Source organism: Pogona vitticeps, chromosome 8 (assembly GCF_051106095.1).
Source record: "Pogona vitticeps strain Pit_001003342236 chromosome 8, PviZW2.1, whole genome shotgun sequence".
In the NCBI taxonomy this organism is placed as follows: Eukaryota; Metazoa; Chordata; class Lepidosauria; order Squamata; family Agamidae; genus Pogona; species Pogona vitticeps.
Genome location: NC_135790.1, coordinates 24,693,911 through 24,721,622, shown reverse-complemented (window position 1 = coordinate 24,721,622; position 27,712 = coordinate 24,693,911). Strand labels below are relative to the sequence as shown.

The 27,712-nt window shown below is 39.4% G+C and overlaps 1 protein-coding gene across 4 annotated transcripts in view; it reads right to left on the bottom strand.

The window, feature by feature from the left end:
* CLMP (CXADR like cell adhesion molecule) overlaps nt 1-6,597 on the bottom strand; it is a 49,458-nt gene extending 42,861 nt beyond the window's left edge. Inside the window, exons 1-2 of one of the 4 annotated variants that reach the window (XM_078379626.1) lie at nt 6,421-6,597; nt 5,914-6,253 (exon numbers count right to left, since the gene is read on the bottom strand). In XM_078379626.1, the coding sequence (XP_078235752.1) occupies nt 5,914-5,941 (28 nt within the window). In that variant the 5' untranslated portion in view covers nt 5,942-6,253; nt 6,421-6,597. Of the gene's footprint in view, nt 1-5,913; nt 6,350-6,420 lie in introns of those variants that run through there. The other 3 variants (XM_020792395.3, XM_078379627.1, XM_020792401.3) reach the window with 3 other exon arrangements.
* Between the last annotated feature and the right edge of the window lie 21,115 nt (nt 6,598-27,712).

The window sequence follows — 27,712 nt, the reverse complement described above, 5'->3', positions numbered from 1 at the left end:
TTTCCTCCTTGTCTCTGGAATGGTGATTGGAAATAATTGGAAGTGGCACTGGAAGTAATCCGAAGTGACAGTCTCTGGGCTCTGAGGCTTTTGCTCGAAGTCTAACAATCCCCCCCCTCCGCCCCTGTAAAACCAAACCTAAATTTAAACAATGAAGTCACAAAGTGATTTGCCTTAAAGGCTGAGAATCCTGTGATTTCTCTTTAATTTGCATTGTGGGTAGCATGGTGTGGAGAGGAAAGAGTGCTCGCCTATATGCTTCTGCCTGTTTTTCGAGGCTCCGCTTGACAGAGCAGAGCTGTTTCTTTTGTGCAGTTCCTTAGTGCTGTGTTCCTCTCCATTTTTGCTCTGGTGGTGAATTCAGTTCTATCGTAAACATTTCTGTAGGATTTAAAATTTTATAAAGGCTCTTAAAAATGCTCCCTGCAGACCGAGCTGTACCAAGCAGCCACTGCATGTCTTATAAATAAGTACAGCATGGAGGAGTGCCACCCTCTTCTCCAGACATTTGTCCTAAGGATGCAGAAAAGGCAGGGGAGGGAATCACAGTTTCTTTTAAAAATGTGTGTTTTTTCTGGATATGTGATAGGAATTAGGGACGCCATGCCACATATATAACCCAATCACATAATAACATGATTCTGGCAGTTACAGGATGTGTGATAGATCACAGTTAGCCTGGTCCTGAGGGGAAGAAGAGCGCTTACAGGCACTTTTGGCAGCACCACCACAAAGGTTTTAGTCAAGAACAAATTTTCTGTATGTGTTACTCATGGACTATAAAAGGTGTAACAAACCATTACAGATCATATATATTTTCTAGTCAGGGCAGTACTTTCCTTTGAAAGAAGGTTAGCAACAAAACAATTTAAAAAAACAATCACTTGTTGAAACAACCTCCATTTTTTTCATCTCCTGTGATCCTAGTGTGTGTTGCCTTGCCTCAAAAGTGAATCTGCATGTTCTTTCTTTTGGAGTTTAGTTCTGCCTGTGGCTGCTGACCTTGGCTTCTTGAGTTTGCATCCCAAGAACGGCTACTTAATTGAACTCTGCATGTGCATTTGGGCCCAAGAAATGCAAATGAATGGAATATGTTAAAATGCAACATCTCATTGTAGAGCCTGGCCCATCACCACCTATCTGGCATTTATATGCTCATTTAACTGCCACTAATGATGATAGAAACTAGCAAGTGCTAGGAGGTTTTTAACTTCCAATCAACACCCTTGGTTGTACTGTACAGTATTGCCATCAGTAAAATAGATGATGGAGGAGCGCTACTGCGCAGCTTCAGCACTGGAGGCAAGGAAATCCTGATCTGACAATTGTGTTGAAGGCTTAGGACTTTTTCTCCCGACATCTCCTTATCTAGAAATCTAACCTTATTTGACCTTTGTTTTAAAGCTGTAATAAAGCAGATGCTTATAGAGTAAACCATATCATATCAGCAGTATAAGGAACTTGATAGCAGAAGAAAATGTCAGCAAATAAAGAAAAGAACTACTATCCCTTTTATTGAGGTAGTGATTTTAACTAGTTGCATACAGTTTACCTGACTGGTAAAATATTAATTGTAGGCAAAAAGAAAAAAAATATTTTTGTTTGTCCTTAGAATTCTGCACTAAAGTTCAAGTTCATCTATCAGAAAATACATCTTCTGTGACTGGAATAATTTATACTGATTCGTAAAAGTGGCCAAAACCTCAGCCTTACCAAACACAATTGTAGATTTTTTTTAACATGGTGATACAAATGTTATTATGTTTATGTGTGTTTTAATATGTCTGCTATTAGTAAGAGCCTTATGCTCAGATCTAGACATGCATTTGAACATTTCCAAGATTCATTTGATGACTGAACAAAACATCAACTTGGTTTGACTTCACAGGGTGCTTTGGGAGCTTCAGTTTAAAAGTGGTTAAAATAATGTTGTATGAACTGGCTTTGGTATTGCTGAGTCTCACAGTTCTTTCTAGGACTGCATGATAAAGCTGAAGTAAAATAAAACAAAACAGAAGAATGACATTTTTGTTTGAAGTTGGGATTCTTCAGCAAACAATTCCACCATGCTGCCTACTTTTGGAGAATATTGCATGAATCCAGTCTGCAGGAGTCTGCAGGGTGGATGTTATTTTCCACCCTCCTACATGTGGTTTGCAATCTAAAAACATCTGCTTCAAAGCAAGTCCCACTGAGTTCAATGCAACTTACTTCCTGCCTAGTGTGCTTTGGATCACAGTATTAACATTCAAATATTCCATGGGTCTTAGAAGTTGGAGTTACTGGAGAAAATAAATTGAACTTTTTGCAAAAACCTTTTTTAAAATGTGGCTAACCATGATAATAGAATGGGTCTTCCCATGGTTTGCGCTCTGCAGAATTCCTTTTAAACAGATATAACAGACTTTCCTGATTTTCTCATCTTCTTCAGACCACCTCTAAATGTTGGAACTTCCTTCTCTTCTCATGCAGTGATATAGGGACTGATGACAGAGTCCCAGAGGCTATATGTAAATAGTTGAGAAGTTATGTGGTCAGCTATTCCTCATTAATCCTGTAATATTAGGATAATATTACAATAGCACTAAATTGCCCACTAATCCCATGCTGAATATTCTAATTCATTGTTGTGAAACACTGCAGTAGCAATATAAAAGCAATTTTCCAGTTTCTCTTTAGAGATAAATTTTAGGAAGCAAATACAATCAAGGTGAAAAGAAATGTTCATATGTTATCTAGAGTCAGCTCAGTTAAATAACTGAATCTGTCTGTTTGAAGATTGTTACTAAATTTGCATACTGTATTATGCCACCACTCTGTCTTCTGAAAATTGTTGAATAAATGAGAATAGTTAAAATAACTAAAGTAAGCTGACTTCACATTCTCTGATTTCGATGATGAAAGCATGGGATAAAGGGAGAATTAGCAAAAGGAGAAGTCCTTTTCCTATACCAGAGCTGGATTTTGGGGCTGACATTTTTCTGTTAGCCTGCCCAACTATTTATAACAAATGACAACTTGCATTTACTTTAAAAATATTAAACTGCCACAGAAATGTAAATGGCAGATATAACGTTTGACTATATTTGAAGCATAATTTAGAAGGTAAATGAGCATTAATTTTTGAGGTAGTCGTTTCTCATTGGTAAATGGCTGAAGATAAAAAATCTGTTTTCAGTTATTTTGTATAGTTTGATCTACAGTAAATATATTATAACTTTATATTTCAGTCTTGCATTTCTGAACTCTGGCCATATTTTTCTGGTGCACATAGTAACATTTCAGTTACCTTATTTATATCCATTTTTGACTCACACTTCCCTTCCTTTTTAAATTAATGCTATACATGGTAATAGTTATAATAAGTGGAAGCTGTAACAAAATGTTGCAGTGTGACATACTCCTGTTTAGGACATGCCTTTCCATTCCCCATATCAACTGGATTTCCATCCCCTCCCCCCAACAGTTAATCAGCATTTATTTGGCTGTTGAGCACACCTAGTCTCCTCTGTCTTCTTCTTCTTCTTCTTCTTTTTTTGCAAGACCCCATTGTAAGTGTTGCATCTTTAAATGATTTTTGTATCTTTGCAAACTTTGAAATTACTGGTAGCCTTTTGTCACAACATGAGAAAATTATCGAGAAGCAGCTCTGGAGGTCAGCTGTGTAGGGTTACACCAAATGGCCATTTAGTCAATGAGCATTCATCCTGTGGGGTCCTACCAAATACTTCCAACAAACTTACAAGTAGGCAGGAATCACTTTCATATTGCATATCTATGCTAGCCCTTTGTGTTAGTCACTGAGGATTTTGGTCCCTTCTTGCACAATCACAGCTGTATTCTGTCTCCCAAGATATACTCCCACTAGGATGCATCTCCTTTTCTCTCTAACAGATTGTAGTAGGTGTTAACAGAAGAGCTTGTGCTATGTTCCTACTTGTTTTATAGGGCAGGTGTCTTGATTCATTCTGGTGTACACAGAAGACCACAAGATGTGAAAAGCAACCCACCACCTCCCACCTCTAAACCATGTGTGGACACTCAGAGCCAACTCTTATAGCAGAGAAGACATGATTCTATTTCCGCTTCAGCATTCATCTTCTCTAAACTACTGTTGCTAGTATTCCCTCCTTCTTTGAAGAAACTTGGATTTGCCCAAGAGCTGGAACCCTTTGTAGATATATGATGCTTGAAGCAGCAAGCAGGAAAGAGGAATTTGAGATATAATTCACATTTACTTCTCAAGCAGTTCTGCTCAAGAGCCATTGTTCCCCTATCCTCAGCATCAGCCGTCCATCATTAGGCCTCCATAGCTTCTAAAATGTTTTCTGGTCAATTCCCTTCCTTAGCTTTCCTAAAAGGTGAGGAATCTTTGTCTTAAAAATGTTCCGAGTCTCCCAAGGTGGTGAGATCAAGCTATGGCAGCCATAGTGAAGCCTGCTTGTCAGCTAGATGTGCGTGGAGCTGAGAGGGAAGTTCATTCCCCACACTGTGATGTTGCTGGACGAGTGATAGAGATGGTAACTGATTCTATCACAAAGGAAGCCAATATTCACTCTGTTTACTATAGTCTCTCTTAACGCTTTCTTTTGTTGTTTTACCCCTCCATTTTATGAAGCACATCATGCTAGCTTACTTTGTCCTTTATGTTAGGGTAAAGCAAAAAAGCAGCAGCCTTATTAACTCCCATCTATGGCACATTATTGTCAGTTGTCCCTCATATGGTACAACATGTTGTTTGTGATGAAGATACATTAGTACAGCTTTTTAATGTATACTTTTGCTAAATTATTCCTGCTTTACATGTTCTCTTGGATGTTCTCTCCTTCACACAATCTGGCCACAGGAAAAGTTGAGCACTTAGAATCCATTGAATTCTGTGTGATAGATTTAAGCTTATAGTTAAATCTACTTCTGTGAAATAATTGCTTCTTCAAGGTGGTGAACTTTAGATTGCCTTATATTTTAGTTGTATAGCTAAAATGCAAAGTGTGAATGTGAAAGCAACACATGTGGAAACATGTGGATCTTAACATGTACATTAAAAGAGAAAAGCACTCTTAGTTGCTCCCCCTGCTGATTTTGTGGGAAACCTGTTTTGCTTTTCTATTATTAAGGATGAAATGTGAGAAATAACCATTACTTCCCTTTTACTTTGCTTTGCTCTCCTTTTTCTTTATGGATTTGCTCATTCAGCATCTCTGTATTCAGTCTTCTCTGCACCTCTGTGTCCCATTTTTTCTCTTTTGTGGTTCCCCATCCTAATTTATTTATGTCCTTTTATCGTCTCTCTCTTTCTATCACTCTCTTCTGTATCTCCCTCCCGCTTGTACTTTAACACATCTGTTTCTAATTTAGGCTGACTACAATCTGAGTTGGAACAATGAGCTCCTTTAAAATATCAGAAATAAATTCCTGAGCAAAACTACAAGAAAAGTCAAGCAGATCAATCACTAATTCTGGAACAATACTGCTTTGTTCACATTTGTGAAAGACAAAAACCATCTAAGGTTATTTTTCCACAGAAACCTCTTCATGTTTTGTGTATGTGTATGCATTTGTGTGTGAAAGAGAGTGGTCTAACCAACATTTAAGCTTTACTCCATAGAATTATTAAACTGTTTAAGTGTCTCCTGAGTTTTCTTAAAGCCATACCTGGAGAAAGACTCACATTTTAAGCTCCACCGATGAAATAAGGTTTTAACTTTTTGGTTTGCTTCCACAAACCATGAAAATAACAAAAATGCAAGAAATTGAAAACAGATGATATCCATGCTCAGAAAACTTCGAGCCTTTCTTTATAAAGTAAACTGCTTTTCCAAAGAGTTCCTCCCTTACTGCTTACTAATGCATTTCTAAGTTCAACGTTGCTGGAAACTGAATTTAAAAAATAAAATAAAACCTCTGACTTACCTAGAAATAGGATGGAAAGTGCAGACATTCCGTCTCTGGGAGAGAGACTTTTCTTCCCTTTTTCCCCTTCTTTCCACTCAGGAATGGCAAACAGACCTGCTCAGAATTCAAAGTAACGCCTCTGGAATGTGCTCTGTGTAATTGCATCCATGTGCCAGAAAAATAACCAACTTTGCTCTTCTCTCCTGTTATTCATCCCCCGTCCAGTTTCCATGCAGATAGGAGAGGAGCTGTTTCTCTGTGTCCACTGATTCAGAGCCTGTCAGCATCTGGCAGAGGAAAGGCAGAGGCAGTGCAGCCGAGAGACACATCTATGGCTGCAGAGAGTAATTTCGCATGTCTAGAAAGAAATGGAGAAAAATGAAAGAGGGAGGAAATACCCAGCATACAATTTTAACCACATGGCTAACTCCCAGATCAGCCCCTCCTTACCATCGACCAAGATTAGCAGTGAGGGTGGGTCATGTGGTAAGCTGTTGCTTACTCTTGGCAACACAGGAGCCCTACCTTCTCTCCCAAAGCAAGTAGATTTTGCTGGCATGAAAATGATTAAGAAGATTAAATATGGAAACTTGTTGTAGGCCTTTAAAGGCTCTGACTAGTTTCAGTTAGTAAAGTTGTTTGACCACTGTGGATGATGCCAGAGCCCAGGATGTGTTGAATCTTGTTGTGTGTCTGGAATGTGAGTCCTCTAGTATTCATTTAGTAGCTCGAGAGGTGTGAATACTTGTAAGATATGGCAAAACCTTCTCTGAGTCAGGAGTCAAATCAATGGGACTGGTTATCAACGAAGTCTTCAATTCTCTACTGAAATGCTTGATGTCATTCAGATACAGTGGACCCTTGGTTTACAGACGGCTCCACTTACAGACTTTTCGAGTTCTCTGACTGCAAAATTTAGGTTCGACTTGCAGCCGGAGAATCGACCTAACAGACCGGAAAAAACCCCAAAATGGAACAAAAACGGCCGGTTATGGATTAATTGGTTTTCAACTCATTGTAGGTCAATGGAGCCTCGACCTACAGACTTTTCGACCTGCAGCCACCGTTCCAATACAGATTAATTCCGTAAATCAAGGGTCCACTGTATGGGTTGCGCATGGACATTGAGATATGCTTAATCTGTTTCTCTATCTCAGAAACCCTGGGAAGAGTCACTGTGAGTTGGAATCAACTTGATGGCACACAATACAGAACAATACAACAAGTCCCAAGTTTGTTTCCAAGACTTATCCAACCATTCTTAATGCTATGATTTTGTTTTAGTTTTCAAGGTTACCAGTTATGGATGATATAATCATCATGATTGCGATCATCATCATTTTAGAACAGCAGAGGTGGTAGGGACCATCTGGATCATCAAGTCCAGCTGCATTCAAGGAGGCACAATGCAGAATTGAACTCTCAAATTCTGGCTCCACAGTTTATAAAGTTAGCACTAGAACTTAGAATTGAATCCAAAGTAGAAAACGAGTAAAGATAATCCATTGAATGTTTTGAAAACTCTTTCAGCTGCATTATGAAACAGATGAAATGTCTAGACTGTCCTATGTAGGATATGTGAAAGTAACATAGCCTGATATAGACTGAAGATAAAGGACAGAGTGCACATCTGGTGAACTGGCAAAGCCAATGCTATAGACGCCTATCACCATCTTGATAACTGAGTGTAGCACTGAATCAAGTGAGACCACATTTGCAGTTTTGGTGATATTTTTGGGATTTACTTACCTATATAAAATAGCATCCAACTGATCATACCTCTCTTTTTTTGGCCTGGATTAAGTTTCAGCTAGTTTGCTTATTCATTGTGTCCAGCTTTGATGCCAAACAACATTTCAGATTTACCTCCCTAGATCAGAAGTTGGAAAAGAGATGCATCATGGTCACTTTCTGTACGCCAGGCAATAATCATGTTCATCCTGAGAGCTGCAACTCCTCTTGGATAATGTGCAGTCACAGTCAGTGGGCCCAATTCACATATAACCTGGTGGCACCCGGGACTATCCTCCCATCAATGAACTAGGTGTCTTCCACACTTTCAGATGCCATTTAAAAATACACCTTTGTAAACTTCGATGAAATAAGAGTAAAATGTTGATTACAAACCTCCCTGTATCTCAGTCTCTCACACAAAGACACATCATACATAAATATGAAGAGGGTTTTTTTGGGGGGGGAACCCACACACAACAAAACCTTTGATGTGTTCATCCTTTACATATGTGAGCAAAGAAGTATTGTTCCAGGATTAGTTGTTGATTTGCTTTAACCCAGAAAAATACCATAGCTGATGATGTCAGATGCTTTTGAGAGATCCAAGGGAAACCAGCATAGTCATGTTGTTCCATCCATCCCCTGGCATAAGTTAATAAAAAAGGCTTCAGAATCAATTTTACTCTCTGCACCACGGTGGCAATCAGAGTAGAACTTACCCCTCAGACTGATCCCTCTTCTATAGTCCTAATGCACTATTTTTCAGGATCACGTGTGTTAATAAGCATGTGGATTTCTCCTTTTATCACATTACATTAACTAGTACTTCTGCTATTTTCTGTTGTAAAATTAGGTCTTTTTAGTGTTAACTAACCTATGGTCTACATGTATGAACACGTGCCCAAAATAGTCCTGTAGATCTTTTTGCTTTGTGTTTGTGGACACTTTGGGGGCTTTTTTCACACTTTGGGTGGGATCTTTTCCTCTTTGGTGATCCTCACATACTTACTTTATGGAAGGGTCAACTGTTGTGTAACTTTCCTGGTTTTGCCTCTAGTGTGGATTCCCAGCTTTTTTGATCCTTTCCCTACTTTTCCCACTCTTTGTTGACTACACGTAGCACTAAAACCAACCAATAAAGAGTTTGCGGCTTTTAACACTTGGCTGGTGCGGTCCTGGAGATGGCCCCTTTTAAAGGTGTCAAGTTGAGACTTTTCACTGTCTCATCTCAGGGCGAGAATCGGTTGGATAGCGACCTTGCTCATGGAGTAGAGAAATGAATCTAAAACAGCAGACATTTTATGAATCTATTTTCACAACTGCTTCTCTGGTTTAGCCTTCTTCGGCTGCATTTTCATATCTCCTTTAAGTCTTTTAATTTTCTTCTTGCTTTTTTAGCCAAAGGACTTGATCTCTTCAAAAAGATGGATTTATCCCTTTCTCAGGTCTCTGTTGTAAAGAAATTTTAGGGAACTGCTTTGAATTACAAATAGGAATGTTTGCTGAGAAGAACTGCTTTATATATTTCTTGAGAAGACCTACTTTTTTTTCAAAAATACAGTATCTAGACAGTTCTGCCACCTGCTCTTTAACAGATGAACATATCAGCCATGTGAGGTCTGTAGAGGCACACAGATGCCCTCCTTTCCATGGACAGACCATGGGCTTGTTGTCGCTGCTAACATCCCAATAGCTCATCTGCATATTAAGTAATAAGCGCTTACAAGCAGGGAATCTGCACTGTTGGGTTTAAGAACTGTGGGCATTAATTACTAAATGTTCCACTTCCATCCCATGATATTTGTTTGAATGTTGACTTACCTCTTGTCATCTATACCTTCCTATGTTTCTGAACTGGATTTTCATATGGTTCTGGGGCTCTTGTCAAATTATCTTGCTTGCTTTTGTAATGTGCTATCATGTTGCTTCCAACATAACACCTCTAATAGGGTTTTCAAGGTATGTAAGATATTAATAGTGTGGTGTTACTCTCAGTGAGTTTCCAAGGCTGAGGGAGGATAGGAATCCAGGTCTCCCAGCCCTAGTCTGTCACTCCATCCACTTTATTACACTGTTTCTGTTTGCTGTGGAAAGGCTTTTGAGTTGTTGGGTGCTTTTTGTCTTCAACCAGTGTGTTTTCAAGTTTTCTTTTGTTAATGTTATGTATTTATACTTTTTTTATTCCATGTACAGGAAGAAAGCAAGACAAAATAAACAACCAAACAAATTTCCTCTCAGTTGACGTGTGGGCTTGGTTAGCTTAGCAACATTCGCAAAGTCTTTTCTCTTTGCCTTTGACATCTTGTGCTTCTATGCCATGGGGAAATCCCAAACACTCAGGCAATGCTTAGGTGAACAATCTGGAATATTTTTTTTGCAAAATTTAACATGTTCAGACTGTTCATATGACAATCATTTAATATATAGGTGCTTTCTTACACAATGTCACCTTTCTCTAGTGGCTCAGTAGTATTTTCTTTCCATGCAGAAGATTCCCAGTTCAGTCCCAGACATTTCCCATTTTAAAAGGCAGCTTGTGTAGGCATCCTTCAGACTCGAGATACTGTGGTAACATGCTCTGTAAGGAGGACTTGGAACAGCATCTAGTGTGGCTGAGAAGGCCAATTCAAGAGTGACAATCCCTTCCACACTGAAGACAAATACAATCTGTCCCCTTGGTATATGCTGCCAGCTTCTTATTAAGCCATACTCTCTTTGTGAGTCTAGAGAACATGGTAGCTGCTTTGCCAATGCATTTATCCAGCTCTACATCTAGGGACAGAGCATCCGAGATCGTTGAACCAAGGTACACAAAGTCATGACCACCCTCCGATTCTTGCATGGAGATGGTAATAGAGGGAGGTGAGTCCACATCCTGGCCATGACTTGTGTTTTCTTCAGGCTGATGGTTAGTCCAAAGTCTTGGTAGGCCTTGCTAAAATGATTCATGTGTTGTTAGAGGTTTTCAGCAGGGTGGGCAACAATGACTGCATCATCGGCGAAGAGGAAGTCCTGCATGCATTTCAGCTGGATTTGGTCTTCGCTCTCAGTCTAGAGAGATTAAAGAGCTTTCCATCTGATCTAGTCCGGAGATAGATACCTTCTGTTGCAGTTCCAAAGGCATGCTTCAGCGTGACAGCAAAAAAGATCCCAAACAGGGTCAGTGCGAGGACACAGCTCTGTTTCACTCCACTTTGGATGTCAAAGGGATCTGATGTTGAGCCATCAAAAACTACAGTGCCCTTCATTTCCTCATGAAAGGACCTGATGATGTTAAGGAGTCGAGGTGGACATCCAATCTTGGGAAGTATTTTAAAAAGGCCATCCCTGCTAACCAAATCAAAGGCCTTTGTGAGATCTATGAAGGCCACAAAGAGTGGCTGTCATTGCTCCCTACATTTCTCCTGCAACTGTGTGAGGGAGAATACCATGTCAGTGGTGGATCTATTAGCTCGAAATCCACACTGTGATTCTGGATAGACTCTGTCTGCAAGCAACTAGTATCTTCAGCACAACACAGGCAAGCAGCTTCCCTACAACGCTGAGAAGAGAGATGCCACAGTAGTAATTGCAGTTGCCCCTGTCTCCTTTGTTCTTATACAATGTGATGATGTTTGCATCCTTCATGTCCTATGGTACTCCACCTTCCCTCCAGCAGAGAAAAAAGACTTCATACAGCTCAGTAGTGATGATCTCTTTACGGCACTTCAGCAGTTCAACAGGGATGTTATCCTTCTGAGGTTAACTGGAGGCAAGGGAATCCAAGGCCACTTTTATTTCTGCTTGAGTTGATTTTCTGTCCACCTCTTCCAAGACAGGCAGGCACTCGATCTTATTTAATGCCTCTTTGATTAGTACATTCTGTCTGGAATATAGCTCAGAGTAGTGCTGCACCCTGTGTTCCATCTGCTGTGCTCTGTCCTGGATGATCACACCTGTAGAAGACTTAAAGGGAGTAGATTTCTTCTGTATTGGACTTAAAGCCTGCTTGATACTGTCATACATTCCCTTGATGTTACCTGTGTCCACTGCTATCTGTATCTGAGAGCAGAGCTGAAGCTAATAATTGTTGGAACATCTCCTGGCAGCCTGTTGGACTTTGCTACGAGCAGCTCGAAGAGCCTGCAAGTTGTACTTACTAGGACAGCTAGCAGCTTTGTATGCTGCTAGAGCTCTCCTCTTATCCTCGATGGCTGGCATCAGCTCCTCTGAATGGGCTTTGAACCATTCTGCCATCTTTTTAGTCTTCTTGCCAGATGTGGACAAGGCGGTGTTATAAACAGCGTTCTTGAAATGTTCCCGTTGTTCAGGTACATTTGCATCAGCTGGGCCTGGAAGGGTTTCCTCAAGCACTTGGGCAAATTCCTCCACTTTTCTTTGATCGTGAGTCTTGCTGATGTCAATACATGGTCTTCCTCCCTTTTTCGTGTGATATAATCTCTTTGTTTGCAGTTTTACTCTACTACACACCAGGGAATGATCAGCATCTAACGGGAAAAGTCTCCTTGTGCCCATGATCTGGCGATTCACTTGTTGTTAAAGGAGATAATACTATTTGGACCAATAGTCTGATTAGGTATCAGACAGGGTCCTTTGTAATTTGATGTTTGGTAATGTAATTGGAAAGCTTCCAGGTGTTATGTGGGTGTGTTGGTGGTAGATAAAAGGAAAGTAATTTTGTGAGAGCAGAAAACACATCATTTCTAATTGATGGGTGGCTAGTAAGTCTTATCTGATATCCAGTCTCTTCAAAGACAGTGTGTAAGCCAAATAGTTGCATAGAGCTTTCAAGTAATTCAGACATGATCCCTAAGAAGGAAGACAGAAGGTTTTTGGGAAGGTTTCAATAGCTTTTGAGCATCTGTTGTGTCAGTTCTGTATGATTACTGTAGAAGAGACCAGAGAGTAGCAATTGTAGGGTAATGGGGCATTTTGGCCTTTGTCGGTTTTCCATCTGCATGGTGAAACAATTGAAGCAAAAACCTGTTTAAGCCTCATGTATGGAAAGGAGGGCCATCGGCTTGGCCTTGTTCCTTCATTCTCTCCCCCCTTCAACTTCACATTTTGTCTCTCAACACAGAGCACACAAGAGCAGAGAAGAGCAGGACAGAGACAGAGTTGTGAGAGAACTCTTGGGGAGAAGCCACAGCAGCGGCATCCCTTTTGCTTGCCCGTATTAAGGTTTCTGATCCTGATTTAGGCTCGGGGGCTTTTGTTACCTTGGCAATAGGCATGTCATAGGAAAGGGGATGTTTCCTTTAACAGACTATGTTATGACAGTGACCCAGAAAAAAAAAGAAAACTGGTGCACTTCAAGGTGAAGGAGTGCCTGTTCTGTCTCCCGCATGCTGAACCTGTCTCCAGAGAGAGAAGTTCAGTCACCAGAGCTGTCAGGCCATCAGTTTACATCACTAGTAAATGAAAACAAGAGGCACAAGGACAGGAGTCTCCTCTAGTCTTCCTGTTTCTGCCATAAAAGACTTTGATTAGCTGACTTTTCATTGTGGCATTCCTTTTCCTAAAATATTTCTTTTGGAAGAGAAATCCATCATGCCTTCAAATGTGACCAGTGTATTGCTTCTGGGCCTCTTTTTGTGTGTGCACACTTGCTCTAATGTTTTGCTAAGGGAACCAGGTAAAAGAGTGTGCAGATGACACCTTTCATGAGAGGAAATGGGGAAGGAAAAAGAAGAGGCAATACAAACTTTTGTGGACTGAAGCCCACTTCATCAAATGCAGTGTGTTTCTCAACACGTACATTTTTAGGTGCCACAAGACTCTTTGGATATGGTAGCAATTGCGTAGAAGCAGGATTTCTAGTGTTCCGTGGACACCAGTAGGTACAGATTGAAAAATGCACATTTTTATCATATTGTAATGCAAAACGGCATAATGTGGTGTGTCTTATTCTGCTAAGCCACAGGATTGCATTAATTATATTAAAGTAATGTTGAATTAAAACAACTCAATCACATCATTATATACACAGACTTTCTTAGAACTTCCCTTTCTGAGAACTTCCCTTGCAATATTGGGGAAGACCCTTGGCACAGGATTGTCCTTTGTGTTGGATTGTATAGGGTTGCAATTCAAGAGATTGATCAGGAAAGCGATGTAGCCCTGGGTTCAAATTGTGCCACTGCCACATATTGATTAGGCAGCCTTAAACAAATCACTTTCTCTGAATTGTCTCCAATGTGATATACCTGCTGTGGAGAGTTGTTTATAGAATTATAGAATCATAGAAAAGTGAAGTTGGAAGGGGCCTACAAGGCCATCAAGTTCAACCCCCTGATCAATGCAGGAATACAATCAAAGCACATCTGCCAGGTGATTATCTAAGTTTTTCTTGAATGTCTCCAGTGTTGGAGCACTCACCAACTCCCGAGGTCACTGGTTCCACTGTCGTACTGCTCTAGATTTAGCTAGATATTGAGATAATATGAGGACTCTTCTGTCCTAAATATATTTCTTTCTTTATTGCACCTGTTCAGAGAGGTACACTTGATGGCATGGTCCAATTTTCTTCCCCAAATCAATTTAAACTTGCTATGTGGAGATTTTTTTTTTAAATGTTCCATTTTGTGATGTGCATACACTTAAATGATGGTTCCAATAGTTATATCATTTAAACAGCACTAGTATCCCCAAGCAAAATTTATGCCTCAGCAACCTGTCTTGACTTCATATGCATATATATGAGCTGAAATTATTAATTAAGCAATATTTGTTCTTCCTAGAGCAGCTATAGGGAAATAAAGATCTTAAAATTATGCTTTGGGGAAAATGCTTTAATAAAGAGAAAACCCCACCCAAAGCCAGAAATGCCATGTACTTAACAGTTAGTTGTAAGTGCTGCAGTGTCTTTTGTCCAGCAATGCTTGGGTTTCCTACCAAACTTCTGCTCTTGCTTGGCTAAATAGCTGCTATTCTTGTGCAGTGCAGCCAAAGCAGTGCTCTGTTCTCAGTGGAGGACACAAATCAATGGCGAAAAGTACATTTCATCCCTTCCCCCACACTCAGGGATTCAAAAAGCACTGAGGTTGTCACTCCAGATTACAGCCCTGACAAACGACATCCCAAGCTATGCCATGAATCCTACCCAAAATGCATCGTGGCTTTAATAGAATCTGTGTGTCAGGAACTGAGAAAGAGAAGCATCATTCCCTACAGTTATTCCCCAGCGACCACTGAAATCTTTGGAGAAACATGAGAACAGAAGGCTGTTCTCCACCTACCTGGAAGCAAAACCTCATTGAATTTAACGAGACTTACTTCCAAGTAAGTCTGTGAAAAAATGAAGAAGAAAGTGAATGTCTTTTGTAAACGCAGCACAAATTTCCTACTACTGCATGGTGAGGGTGTATTGTTCATGTGGGTTAGCGATGGAAGCTCTTCTCCCCTTTTTGTGTAAGTCTGCTTTACTTAACCCTTTGTATGGACTGGAGCAAATACTTGCTGAAAACTAACAATATATTTTAAAAAGGGTAAGAGGATCCTGGGAGATAATAGAGGGTAACGAAGAGAGAGAGCCTGGGGCACTGGCTCTGAGTGGGTGCCCACCGGAGAAGGCAGTAGAGAAACTGGTGTGAACTGCTACTGAACCAGCTGTTTTATGCTCCTCTCTAATTGTGAGTTTGGAGGAAATATAAATGTAGATTTTGGAATGCTTCTGTTGCCATGGTGGGATGTCTGCAATTGTCAGCCTCTGTAGTAAATAGGGCTTCTATGTCCTTAGGTGCAGTTTCTCCCACAATTGGAGGCAGGGGGACAATTTAATGGAATTTCTGTCATTCTTGGAATTGTTCAGCAAATGAGAAACCACTAAACCTAGAAAAATTCTCCTAGAATCTAGGCTGAGTGGAATGGGCCAAAGAACTTATTTATTGCTTCTTCATTGGTAAATGCTTTCACATAATATCAGGGAAGTAGAAGAGTTCATTTAAGCCAGGTTTGAATGGCATGTAGCCTGCAGCCTGCACGTGGACTCCCAAGGAAATTCCCAGCAGTAGCCCTGGGGCCCTTACACACTCACTGCCCCAGTTTGGAAAAAAAAAAGGCTCAAGAAGTCCCTTTGTGCCCTCTGGGGGTTTTGAGTGCAATTTTGCAAGGTATTGTGAATTCCCATACTCTCCACATTTTCAAAATATTGCTTTGACTTTGTTGTACTAACTTCTTAACATACTTATAGCCACTGAAGGGCAAAGAAGAGGGATTTTTAAAAAGCAGCTTTTGTTCAGTTGAAGCCATTTTTCATTTAACAAAACCCCGTTGTAGCAACATTTACATTGCCCAAATACTGCTCTGCATATTTATCTTTAAAAAACTACAATTTAGCCCCTTCAGCCTCACTTCTTGGGAGTATAGTTTGCCAGCAAATCTGAAAAATGGCCTGCAGCACTGCTGAGGACATCCATCTCTGGTTTAAGTGGAGAGATGTGTTTTTAACGTTTAGAGTGACTTCCTTTTTCTGATTATATATGCATCCAGTGCTTTGGGTGGTAAATACCCTAAGGCAAACATAATGGCACTCTTGCATGTAGGAACCATGAAACCCTAGCCGTCATAAACTTCAAAAGAAAAGTTGAGAGTTCAGAATGTATCAAACTTAAATGTCCTTTCCAGATTTTCACTTTCCGGGGATATAATGTGGACAGGAATTGATTCAGAGGCCACAACCTGTTCTCAATGCTTTCCTGAGTACTAAACATGGAGATTTTAGCACTTTCAGAAGCATGGAAAGCATCAAAGGCTCATGCAGAATTCAGGGTATATAAACAATGACGCAGCCACAACACTGAGCTTATCACATATAATGGAGTGTGAAAGGTTTGGTTAGGAAGCAAGACTTTTGTTTTAAGCTTACCAGTGTCTTTCCCCAACACTTAAGATGAAATGATGTACAGTAGTTAGGGTTTAGTTTTTCCTCTTTCCCCACAAAAAGAATGAAAAATGTCCTTAAGAGAGTCCTTTTGTTATATTTATGGATGCCTAGCAGTGAACTGGAAAATAGCTGGGGCGGTGGCATTGAAGTGGTTCAGAAATGCCCAGCTAGGGATTGATGACTCTGACTCCCAAGTTGGTGTGGACTCTCGTACTTTTCATTTATTCAAGCTCAGCTGGGGAAAAAAGCCATTTCTATGTGGAAACAGTCAGACTGCATTACTTCCACATCCCTGCAGCTCGTATTCTCCTCTTTAAAGGTGCCACCAGTTTGCCAACAGTCGTGAGTGTTTTATGTATTCACGCATGATTATACCATGTCCTGGAATTCTTAAAAGAAATGTATCTCTTTGACTTGCTACAGGAAAGATAATGGTAATAAATTAGATGACTTTTGTATGCTTAGTTTTTAACTCAAATATAGTTATATGCTCACTCATTGAACTGCTTAATTAGAGCAGCTGATATACTCAGAAACTGGATATTGAAACAGTCAATTCAATCTTTCAGCCAACTGCCTTGGCGGGAAAACCAAGTCATCTCCTTTGATTTGATGGTTTTTTGTAGGCCAGAGTTTTCTTAGACAACTATTCATGTCTGACAGCTGTTGCAAAATCATGAGGGTTATAGTTTGGAATCATTTACAATGAACCAACAATCTGGAAAAGCCCTTTGCTTTGTTTTTACTCCAATTATTTCCCATTGAAGCTTATCATGTCTCTGGTTGAACCATCCCCAAACTCTACTGTATTGATTTTGCTGTAACAAACCAATATGGTCACCCATCCAGCCATGAAACTGTGAAGAATTTGGAAGAGGTACCTATTTGCACTGCCAGAATCCCCTTGATAGCATAACTGCTATCCACATTGGCCAAGTGATTCTGAGAGAGAATAGTCCCGAAATGTAACATCCATGCTCTGCCATATAGAACTAGAGGCATTCTGTATCCTTTTGTTTTATGTTATCTGCGCAGCAAGCAGCAACTCAAGGGATGAAAGAGATAATAAATCACAAGGCTGTCAAAGATGATCCTGGGAAGTATGGGCTATCTATGGTCCCAGCAAGGGGATCTGCCTCCCCCAACATTTATGATTAAGGTATTCTGAACCTTCACCCCACCAGGAAGAAAACTTAAATAGTTACAGTTTGGGGTAGGACAGAATTTGAATGGACAGCAAGCAATTGCAGGCTGTGCATGAAAAGGAGGGGTAAAGTAGGGGCCAGAAATACGGTAAATGGGAGAGTATTTGCAAGTCACAGAGTTCCAGGTCAGACCTTCATATCTCAGTAAGAAAGGACTGTTTCTAGAACCTGAAAATAACTTATCAAAGTCTGCAGTACTGAACTGAAATCTAGGCTAGCACTTGATTAAATAGATCAAGTAGCCTATCAGTAAAATGCAGTTTGTTTTGTCTAGTGGAAGGCAGACAGGAAACTCAAATGATATATTACTAATGTCTTGGCAAGCATAATATTGGTTATTTCCTTTTGGCAAATGGTTATGGCATGGAAATGATGAGAGATAGGAGATTTTGCTGACTGCATTAAGCAGAGCAATGTATGGCCTACCCTTAATCTCCCTCAAGATGCAGAACATCCATCGCTAACCAGGTTATTTTGTCACTTAAGAGCCAGAATATTTCCCTTTGATGCTCCCTTCCTTTCATGCAGCTAAAAAGTACAGGGGTTGTGTAAATGGATTGTTTAAATCCATTTAGATGTGTTTTTAATATTGATTTCATTTATCCTTTCAAAAGTGCTTTTAAATGTGTTTTTAGTATTGTTTTTATTTATTGTTTTAAATATACCATTTGTTTAATTCCTTTAAATATTTGTATATATATTGTTTTTGCTTTTAAATATTGTCTTTTTTATGATGTAAGCCAGCTTGGGTCCTTTTTAAGGAGAAAGGCTGAGTAAAAATATTTTAAATAAATAATAAACTCCAGCCCTATCATGGCTGGCAGCTGTCTGAGATAGCCTCCACTCTGCTTTATGGTAAGCTGTGCCTATCCCTATTTTTAAAAACATCTTTTAAAGGTTCATTTAAGTTTTGTTTTCTGGTTTAATTTTTATTAGTGTCGTCAATGGATGTTGATTTTGTGAAGTTGGGTTTTGTGGAGTGATTTTCTTTTTTTATTGTTTAACTGTACAGAGTAATGCTTTGTCACTAAGTCAGGCAGTATATAAATATTTAAAATAAACAAATAAACAAATAAACAAAATATAAAGGCCAGACCCAACAAGAGAGCACTGCTGTTGCAGTTCTTGAGGTCAGGCTGAAACTGCAATTCTAGGCATCCTTATTTTAAAGGAAACTTTGTGAAGTCAGTGAGACCTACCTTGGAGTAAAGATGAACAGCAATGGGCTGCTCATTACACATATTCAAAATAACTTTGTTCCTGATGCTCACTCTAAGCATCAGGAATAGAGTTTTATGTGTAATGTGCCATGTTTTCATGTTATGGATGCTATGTTTTTGTGTGTTTTATTATTATGTGTACTGGAGATGGCATTTAATTTTGTTGTATGGAGGTACAATGACAATAAAGTAAATTCAATTCAAAGATTAGTTGTGATCTGATTGAATTCATGTCTGCTATATAAAGACTAAAGTATCTTTTTCTGGCTGCTCAAAATCTTCCAGACTGATAGTGGCATAGGCCACAATCCTCCTGTAGATTTATGCTGGTGTAAATATAATTATGGAATCTGCAGTGGCAAATTGCCACCTGTTAATGACTTGATGTTTGCTTTCCGAGTCATACTCCAAATTATGTGAGTGACGTGCAATTAGGAGTGCAAATGGCAACTTTTTAATTAGTTTAATTTACCACTGCAGTTTGCTCAATTATGCTAATGCTAGTGTAAATCTACAATAGGTTTCTGGCAAAAAGTTGTTGGCAAGGCACAGAATCATCAGATGCCTACAACTGCACTACCGCAAAGATAGTGCAACCTTATATTTAGATGTATCCCATCTTGGTAAATCCCGACAAAGTGGTCTGATGGTTCAGGTGATCTTTCTTCTTCATCATCTGTTGCATTTACTAGTCCCTTCTCCAGTAGCTGAATTTTTACACTCTAGTCATTTCAGCAGCTCGATCACTTCATTAGGTGTCCAGTGTTGCAGAAAGAAAACATGTACAAACTCATGTGGATGAATTCCTTTTTTTCCAACAGCACATAGAGCATAAAATCCCTCATGGGGGGCATGTTTAAGAACTCTTTACAGTAATTTAAGAATGAATCCTTGGTAAATAAAGTTTGATTAACTAGAAATTTTGGCTGGGATGCCTCTTGCTGTCATGCATGAACTGCTTCAACTGCTATCGTGAATGTCCTCTCACCACTTGAAATTGAATATGGACAAGACTGAAGCTCTGGTCTTTTACCCAGATTGTTCCACTCACCCTTTGACTGTTTCCTCTATTTTTCTCCAGGTCTGCTCAGTGACCCCTGTCTCAGAGACTAGGGATCTTGGTGTTCTAGTAGATTATCAGCTGTCGCTTCGTTCATTTGTGAATGCAACAACCAAAACATGTAATCCCATTTGGCTAATATTCGCCAAATTCATCACTTCCTGACTCTTGAAACTACAAAACCTCTTGTTCATGCCCTGGTGGTTTCACATCTGGATTATTGTAATAGCTTGTTAGCTGGTCTTTCTTCTTCTGCCCTTCTTCCTTTCACCTTGGTGCAGAATAGCATGGTACGAGTAGTTTTAAACCTGCTACTCTCACATTTCCCAGCACTGCAGGGCATTGCACTGGTTACACATCAGATCAAGAACATATTAAAAGGTTGTTGTTCTGACATTGAAAGCATTGCATTTCTTTTGCCCTAGCTATATAGTGGAATTTGTGGGGTGGCATATTCCTCATAGGAGGACTGGATCTGTGGGTTCTGGTCTCTTATTAGTCCCTTGGATCAAGGTGGCTAACTCCAGACTTGGAGCATTTACTCATCTGGCCCCAAAATTATGGAATTCTCTTCCACAATACCTTTGCGTGGAACCAGAGTTGGACAAATTCAAACAAGACTTAAAAACCTACTTGTTCAACCTGGAACCATAGGGGTTAACCATGGAAATAGGCACTGACTGGGAGAGAATTACTGTACTTCATTTATTATATTGTTATTATAACTATTTTGATTGTTTATTGCCTTCTTGAATGATAATTGCTTACTGTATGTTTTTTATCATTGTAATTACGTTATGGTTGTATTTGTCTGATGAAAAGAAACCTTGATAAATCTTTTCACATATTCAGACAGCTCTTGAGGATGCATGGTGCAGAGGATGAACAAGATGTTGCCCAGAACCTTATAGTTTTACACGGTTGCTGAAGGGCAGTCACACAAGCAGTGACAGCTTTTTTCTTTGTTGTTGGTCACGTGTCTGGGCATGTTCCACTTGCACAACTGCCTTGTGACCGCTAGCTGGAAAACTGCAGGACCTCATTGAGTTATTGCCCTTCCATGTGTGGTAAGACACAACAGTATTCTGGCCGTCTTTATCTATATCATCCTGCCTAGCACCAGGATAAACCCACCCCCATCTACCCGTATCTTTTCCTGTGCAAAGAGAACAGAGATTTTTCTTTTCATCTTGAGTGCCCATGAACATGGTATGGCACAGATATGTCAGGCTTAGCTATATATCTGTCCACCAGCTGTCCTTCTCTCCCTAGACTATTTCTACAGGACCCCCATCCAGGCAATTTAGGGTTAGTCTCTAATGGCACAGTAAGGCATACAGTTACCCCAGAGGACATCAGCTCCCTGTCTGATGAAATTAACATTAGCAGCCTAATTCCATCTCTCTGCAGAATGATTGATGAAATGAGGAGCTCTGGTGTTTTAAAAGGTTGTGCTTGGCCTTCAGCTAATTGTAACTATGAAAGGCATTAAAGGCCCCCTGAGAAGAGAGGTGGGGGGAGGTTGGGAATTCCTTTAAATATCTAGAGCCACAAAGTCCTTTGGGGCTGAAGATGAAAGATATATAGCTGCTTGGCAGCAACTGAAGCGTAGCAACTTGTGAAAGGTCTCTGGCGAAATGAGTGTGTGTAAAACAGGGACAGAGACAGAGATAATGGTGCTGTGGATCTAGCAGAAGATGCCTTTCTTGGAACGATAAGCCATCGAAATGAGGGCAGCTGCTGAAATTGATAAGCAGAACATGTGAAACATAGGCAATATGTTTTCAATACAGTAGTGACAATTCTTAGAACTATCTCGCAATACGAGTAGAAATGGCCATTAACAGTTCATATAAGAGGCAAAAGCAGGTAGGATGCTGAGGGTTTAACGCTTGAGCAGCTTTAATGCTTGAGCAGCAGGATATAAGAATATAGTTGTGGGGATACAGTGCTAGTAAAATTTCTTTAAATAATTGAATCCAGTTGTTGTCAGAACCAAGATGCTAGGGAGAACCTAGAGTCATTATTCTTGTGTATACTTGGTTTAGCAAATCATGTTCCAAGAGCTAATTCAAAGCTTAGTGTCTCATAATACCATGCCTCACAGTTACATCAGTTGCCTTAACCATATAGCACGGTATTTGAGGTGACAGCTCAGTCTTGAGGATTTGATCTACCATGACTCTTTTCACATCTATATCATCTTATGTTGCAGTCATCAAGAACTGAATATGCACTCCTTGTGCTTTCAGATGACATGTTTACTTCACAAAGTTTATAGTTCAACACTTGTTGTTGGAAGGGGATGCATGTATGCTGTGGATTTCACAGAGGGCTTCAGAGGGATGAAGGGGGCAGAGAAAAAAAATATTAAGAATGGTGTGCCCAATTATGAGAAAGAGATGTAGGCATAATCTCATGAGGATTCTGGGTAGCTTTACAGTTCACTCCCTATTCTATTAGAATAGTATAACAGGTCCTTTCTTATTGTTGGCACACCAGAGAAGCATCCAGGAGTTTATCCTTTTTACTTTCTTTTACTGTAAACTTATTGCCCCGCCCTCGATAATGGAATGAAAGGGATATGGATTGATCTCTGCATGAGGAATTACCACGAAGTACTTGTGCGACATGTGGGCAATTATTATTCTTAGCATTCCCCACCTCCTGCTGTTGTGGAACTTTCCATAACAGTAATACTCTGTGTTTTATAGTATGCACTGTGTTACGCCCAGTGAGAATTCACCATAGGGTGTGTGATGTTGGAGAGAGTTACAATCAGAAGGCATTAAATTTATGTCAGTTTTGTCTAGTAGAATGTGGAAAGCAATAAAGACTGCATGTACAATGAAAGTAATGCTTAGGGGGCCTCAAATTTGCTATTAGAGCTTGTCAGCTTGGGTTGTCTTTACAACTGCCTCAACAAAATCTTAGCATTTTGAAAAGCAGGCAGGCAGCTGAAAATGAACATTAAGAAGCCTAATTTTTAATTCAGTCAATTAAAACCAGATGATTGCCACAGGAAGGAAACTGTGATGATTTTTTTTTCCAGAAATAGTCTTCTATTTCATTTCAGGGTTCTGTATTTATCATTGTGGTTATATGCCATCATGTTTTTTAGACTTATGGTGACTCTAATGGGGTTTTCAATGTATTTAAGGTGTTCAAGGAATGGTGTAACATTGCTATTCCCAAAATGTCACAAATGTGCAGTTGTTTTTGAGATCTTTAGAACGTTTCATCAGGCTATATGGAACAAAATTTAGGTGACTGGAAAAGAAAGATAAGTTTTAAAAATCTGTCTAAACATAGTGGCTATTGTTTCTTCTGGCAGACAGTCCAAATTGCAGGTTCAGTGAACAAAACAGATGTTAATGTATTGGGGACAAACTATGTCACAAATAACCTATCCCTAAAAGAAGAAATTTTGTTAACAGCTTAAAATGTCTGATTGCCAAAGCGGGAACATTTCTTTGCTCATGGAGCTTACAAATTAGCTTGCTTTGTTTTGTGATTTATTGTCAAAAGCTGAACATAAGGTGTGATCCTATGGTGAAAAAGAATCATTTCTGGCTGTGTTAGAAGGGCCCACTTCACCAGTAGCGATACCTTGAATTGACCCTTCCATGCACACAGGGATCACTCCAGCCCAGCTACAAAAAAGTGGAGCCTTGTCAGGGGGGCCAGAATGGCCTGTACTGGACATGCAGAAGGATCAGATTGCTTTACAAGCTGTTGTACATTGCACCATTGTCAGAAAATAGCTGACACCAGACTGCACCACAGGTGGTTCAAAATACAAGCTATATCTCCATTTATGGTTTTTATTTCAAGTCTGATTTCTTAGGGAAAAAATCTGCAGCATCTCACAAATCGGAATATGGTTTATTTGTTATTTATAGCCAATCTTAACTGTTCACTTCTTTTTCCACCTGGAATTGTGAATCTGATGGAAAAGATCTTCCTCAGAAATTAGGGACAAACTATATATAATGTTGTTGTTTAGTCATTTAGTTGTGTCCAACTCTTCGTGACCCCATGGACCAGAGCACGCCAGGCCCTCCTGTCTTCCACTACCTCCTAAAGTTGAGTCAAATTCATGTTAGTAGCTTTGATGACACTGTCCAACCATCTCATCCTCTGTCGTCCCCTTCTCCTCCTGCCTTCATACTTTCCCAACATCAGGGTCTTTTCCAGGGAGTCTTCTCATGAGATGGCCAAAGTATTGGAGCCTCAGCTTCAGGATCTGTCCTTCCAGTGAATACTCAGGGTTGATTTCCTTCAAAATGGATAGGTTTGTTCTCCTTGCAGTCCAGGAGACTCTCAAGAGCCTCCTTCAGCACCACAGTTCAAAAGCATCAAAAATATAATATAAACTATATTTTATATTAGTTTATATTATGTAATCCTTATTTTATACAATTACAGTAATTGTTGCACTGTTCTTTAAAGCTAAAGGCTAGTTGCAACATCTGATATCTATATATTGCTTTGATGAAAAACACACAGCTTCTGCATCAGAAGTACGGTGCAATATGGCAGTCTTCACACCAGCAAAACCTCATTTGAAATTTAGGCATTGTGCAAGATGGAAAAAGTCAATAGAATCCAAACTGATAGTACTGTATTATGTTATGTTATGAATACCTGTACTCTAAATTTAGCTTAGATGTTGCCAAAATAGGATAGAATTCCAAATCTTTATCCAGAACTGACATCTTAGATGTCATCCTGGTCATTCAGCTCTGTAGGAAATGTTTGACTCTTATGTATGCCCCAGTAAAACAGTGCCTCTTATAAAGCTTAATGTAGTTTTTATCTCAAAACGAAAATGCCCATCTTGGAGACTGCCTCAAAAACCTTCTAGTTAAATTTGGTTAAGAAAGCAAACTCTTAATATTCATTCTTAAGAATATTAGAAATGATCTGCAAAGAAAAATAGTAGATACAATTTAAGCTTATCAAGAAGATTCAATGTTTATTTCTCATGGGTGATAATTATCTCACCATATAAAGTTAGTTTTCTTCTCAGTTATGCTGTTATACAATTATACTTTCTTTCCCATCAGAAGAAATTTTGCCTAAGATGTGTCACTTTTGACAATAAAGACAATTCTCAAGTACAGTTGGGGGAGAAATTATGAGGCTGCCCAGGAACAGAATCACATTCATTTCTTAGAATCCAAGCAATCAAGAGAGCACCTAAAAAGCCTTAGGAAATATCTCCTGAAAATGAAAAAGGAATTTATTTTAAAAAGCTGATGTGGTAGCAAACATGAGTTCTTTGCACATGGCTATCCACCATATTAATGTGAATTATGTGTACATGAAATATCCATATTAATTGCCTCTATGGCTTGGTATGCACTTCCAAGATGGCTCTTTATATACAAACTCCTGTTTATCCATGTGCTTATCCATGGAGTTAATCTCTCAAAAACATTACAATATAAGGACAAATTAGACGAGATCTGTCCAAAAGGTCAGTTGTCTTAGTTTTAGAGAAGGGAGCTTTTCTGTGTTTTTGTTTGCCTTTCTTTCCACATGTTAACAAATCTCCTTGGAATGGAAAGTAGATGTAACATTGTTTTCCCAAACCACTCAGGAAGAAGAGTTATCCATTGCAGCAACCAAATGACAGCCTGACATTTTTAGACTCTAAAAATATAGAAGTTTCACAGCTTGTGTTCACATTAAGCAAATGGAGACAGTTCTAGGTCATTCTGCAGGACCTAGGGGATAAAGTACCACCATTCTTTAACATGAAAAGATTAATTTAACCGATGACAACCATTAGTGGCCACAGAGGTGTTTCTTCTGCATGTGTCTTTGTATATATGGGTAATATTATATAATGGCTGGTGGAATAATATACCACTAGTTTTATCTTGTTCAATTTTGTTATTCCAGACATATGAAGACAGAGTTTAAACCAAATACTTGCAGGTTTCCTTGTTAAAGCTCTCTGACTTACATCACACAAATGTATTCATTTTTTTCTTCTTTTAGAAAAAGCAAGAGAGAGAGAGAGAGAGAAATATCCTCCAGTACATTAAACAGCTGTTAATCTGCTGGAATTTTGTGAACAGGCATATTCAATCTTGGCCTTTTGACTTTCTAGTTTTATGGGAAAGAGACTCTGAGCAGCTTACAACCACACACAACAAAGTTTAGCTAGAGTAAAGTTTCAGATGGTACAGATGATTTTTTTTTTGATAGCTTTTGTGATGGGACATTTGCTCAGGGCTATTTTTTTCTGATAGGAGACTTAATTCTGCACAATTCTGAAGCATGTTACATATTCTGAGCTGGACCAGAAGACGTTTCTGTTGACCCTGTTACTGTCTTCAAGGTCCTTAGCAACCAATTTTGAGATCTGTGCTGTGGCACATGTGTTTGAAACGAAACCATGTGTCCAAGGAGATCCTCGCTTTGAAAGAATTAAAAGTGTGAGAGCGCAAAGAATCTTTTTGTTGTTGTTGTTAAATTCCAATATTAGCTGAGAAACAATTTCCCTTTTCTAATGCTTATAATGCATACAGTTGAGAATGCTTAAGATAATGGTGGCATAGCTAGAAGATGCCCTTATGTTTATATTGGCTGAATTTCTCTACCGATTGAAATGTGTTGATCTGATTTCCTTAGCCTGAGATAACCACTTTTTTGTTCTATATTATGTCACATAGTTTTGGGTTCTGTTTCTGTTGGTGCACATTTTGTCAAATTTGAGATACTATTTTTGTGTAACTATGAACAAAACATAAAATGAGAGGGCTGCAAGTGGCCATTATCAGCTTCAGATACATAGAAGAGGGACTCTATTTACCATAACATTGAGCCCTAATCAATACAAAACATTGGGCTTGGGATATATTATTGCTCTTCAGTAGTAACTAGACAATCTACAATAGCATCAAGGATGTAATATAACAGTGGAATATAATGGCATTGGTTCAGGTAACATTTTGGGTGGGGGGAATTTGGTGAAAGGAGCTGAGCTGATAATATTTTGCCAAGTGCTAATAAGAGTCCTACTACTGAGTTTTGGCTTCAGGCAACAACATAATTATCCCTTATTCTCTATAAAGAGATAAGTGCTGGTGTGTAGAAGACAGATTAGTTTAAAGCAGTGCCTTCCTGATGGCAGCTTAAGGCAAAAGATCTCTCTTAATGAGCCAGTTGAATTGTATCCTGGTGCAACCTGGAGAGCACTGATAGGAGTGGGAAGAGTCCTGAGGGCATGTTCGCTTTAAATATTCTAAACAGCGTTCACACCCAGGAGTGCTGCAAACTTTCCCTCCTGAGTAACATGTTGGCTAAAAGGCTTTTGAATTCTGCAGTCTCCTTGCTCATTCACTGTCCGCTGAGGAGCAAGGGCTATGGAAATTGTTTTTCTTACGGTTTCTTTAACCCAGTTATTCTATTTATCAATGAACTTATAACCCAGTTTTACTAACTGAAGACAGTAAAATTTAAAACAGGGTTGGCCAATGGTACTGATGGGCTACATCTGATGTAGTTCTCCACCATTGGTTATGCTGGCAAATGTTCTTAGACATTCAGTCCAACAGTGTTTGGATGGCCACAGTTGACTATCCTTGATTCTAATAATAACATCAACTATAATGATATATAGCACACAGAAAAGTCATATTGTGAAGTAGGTTGCTGCTCCCACTTCATAGATGTGGAGCTGAAGCTAAAGTGCTAAGTT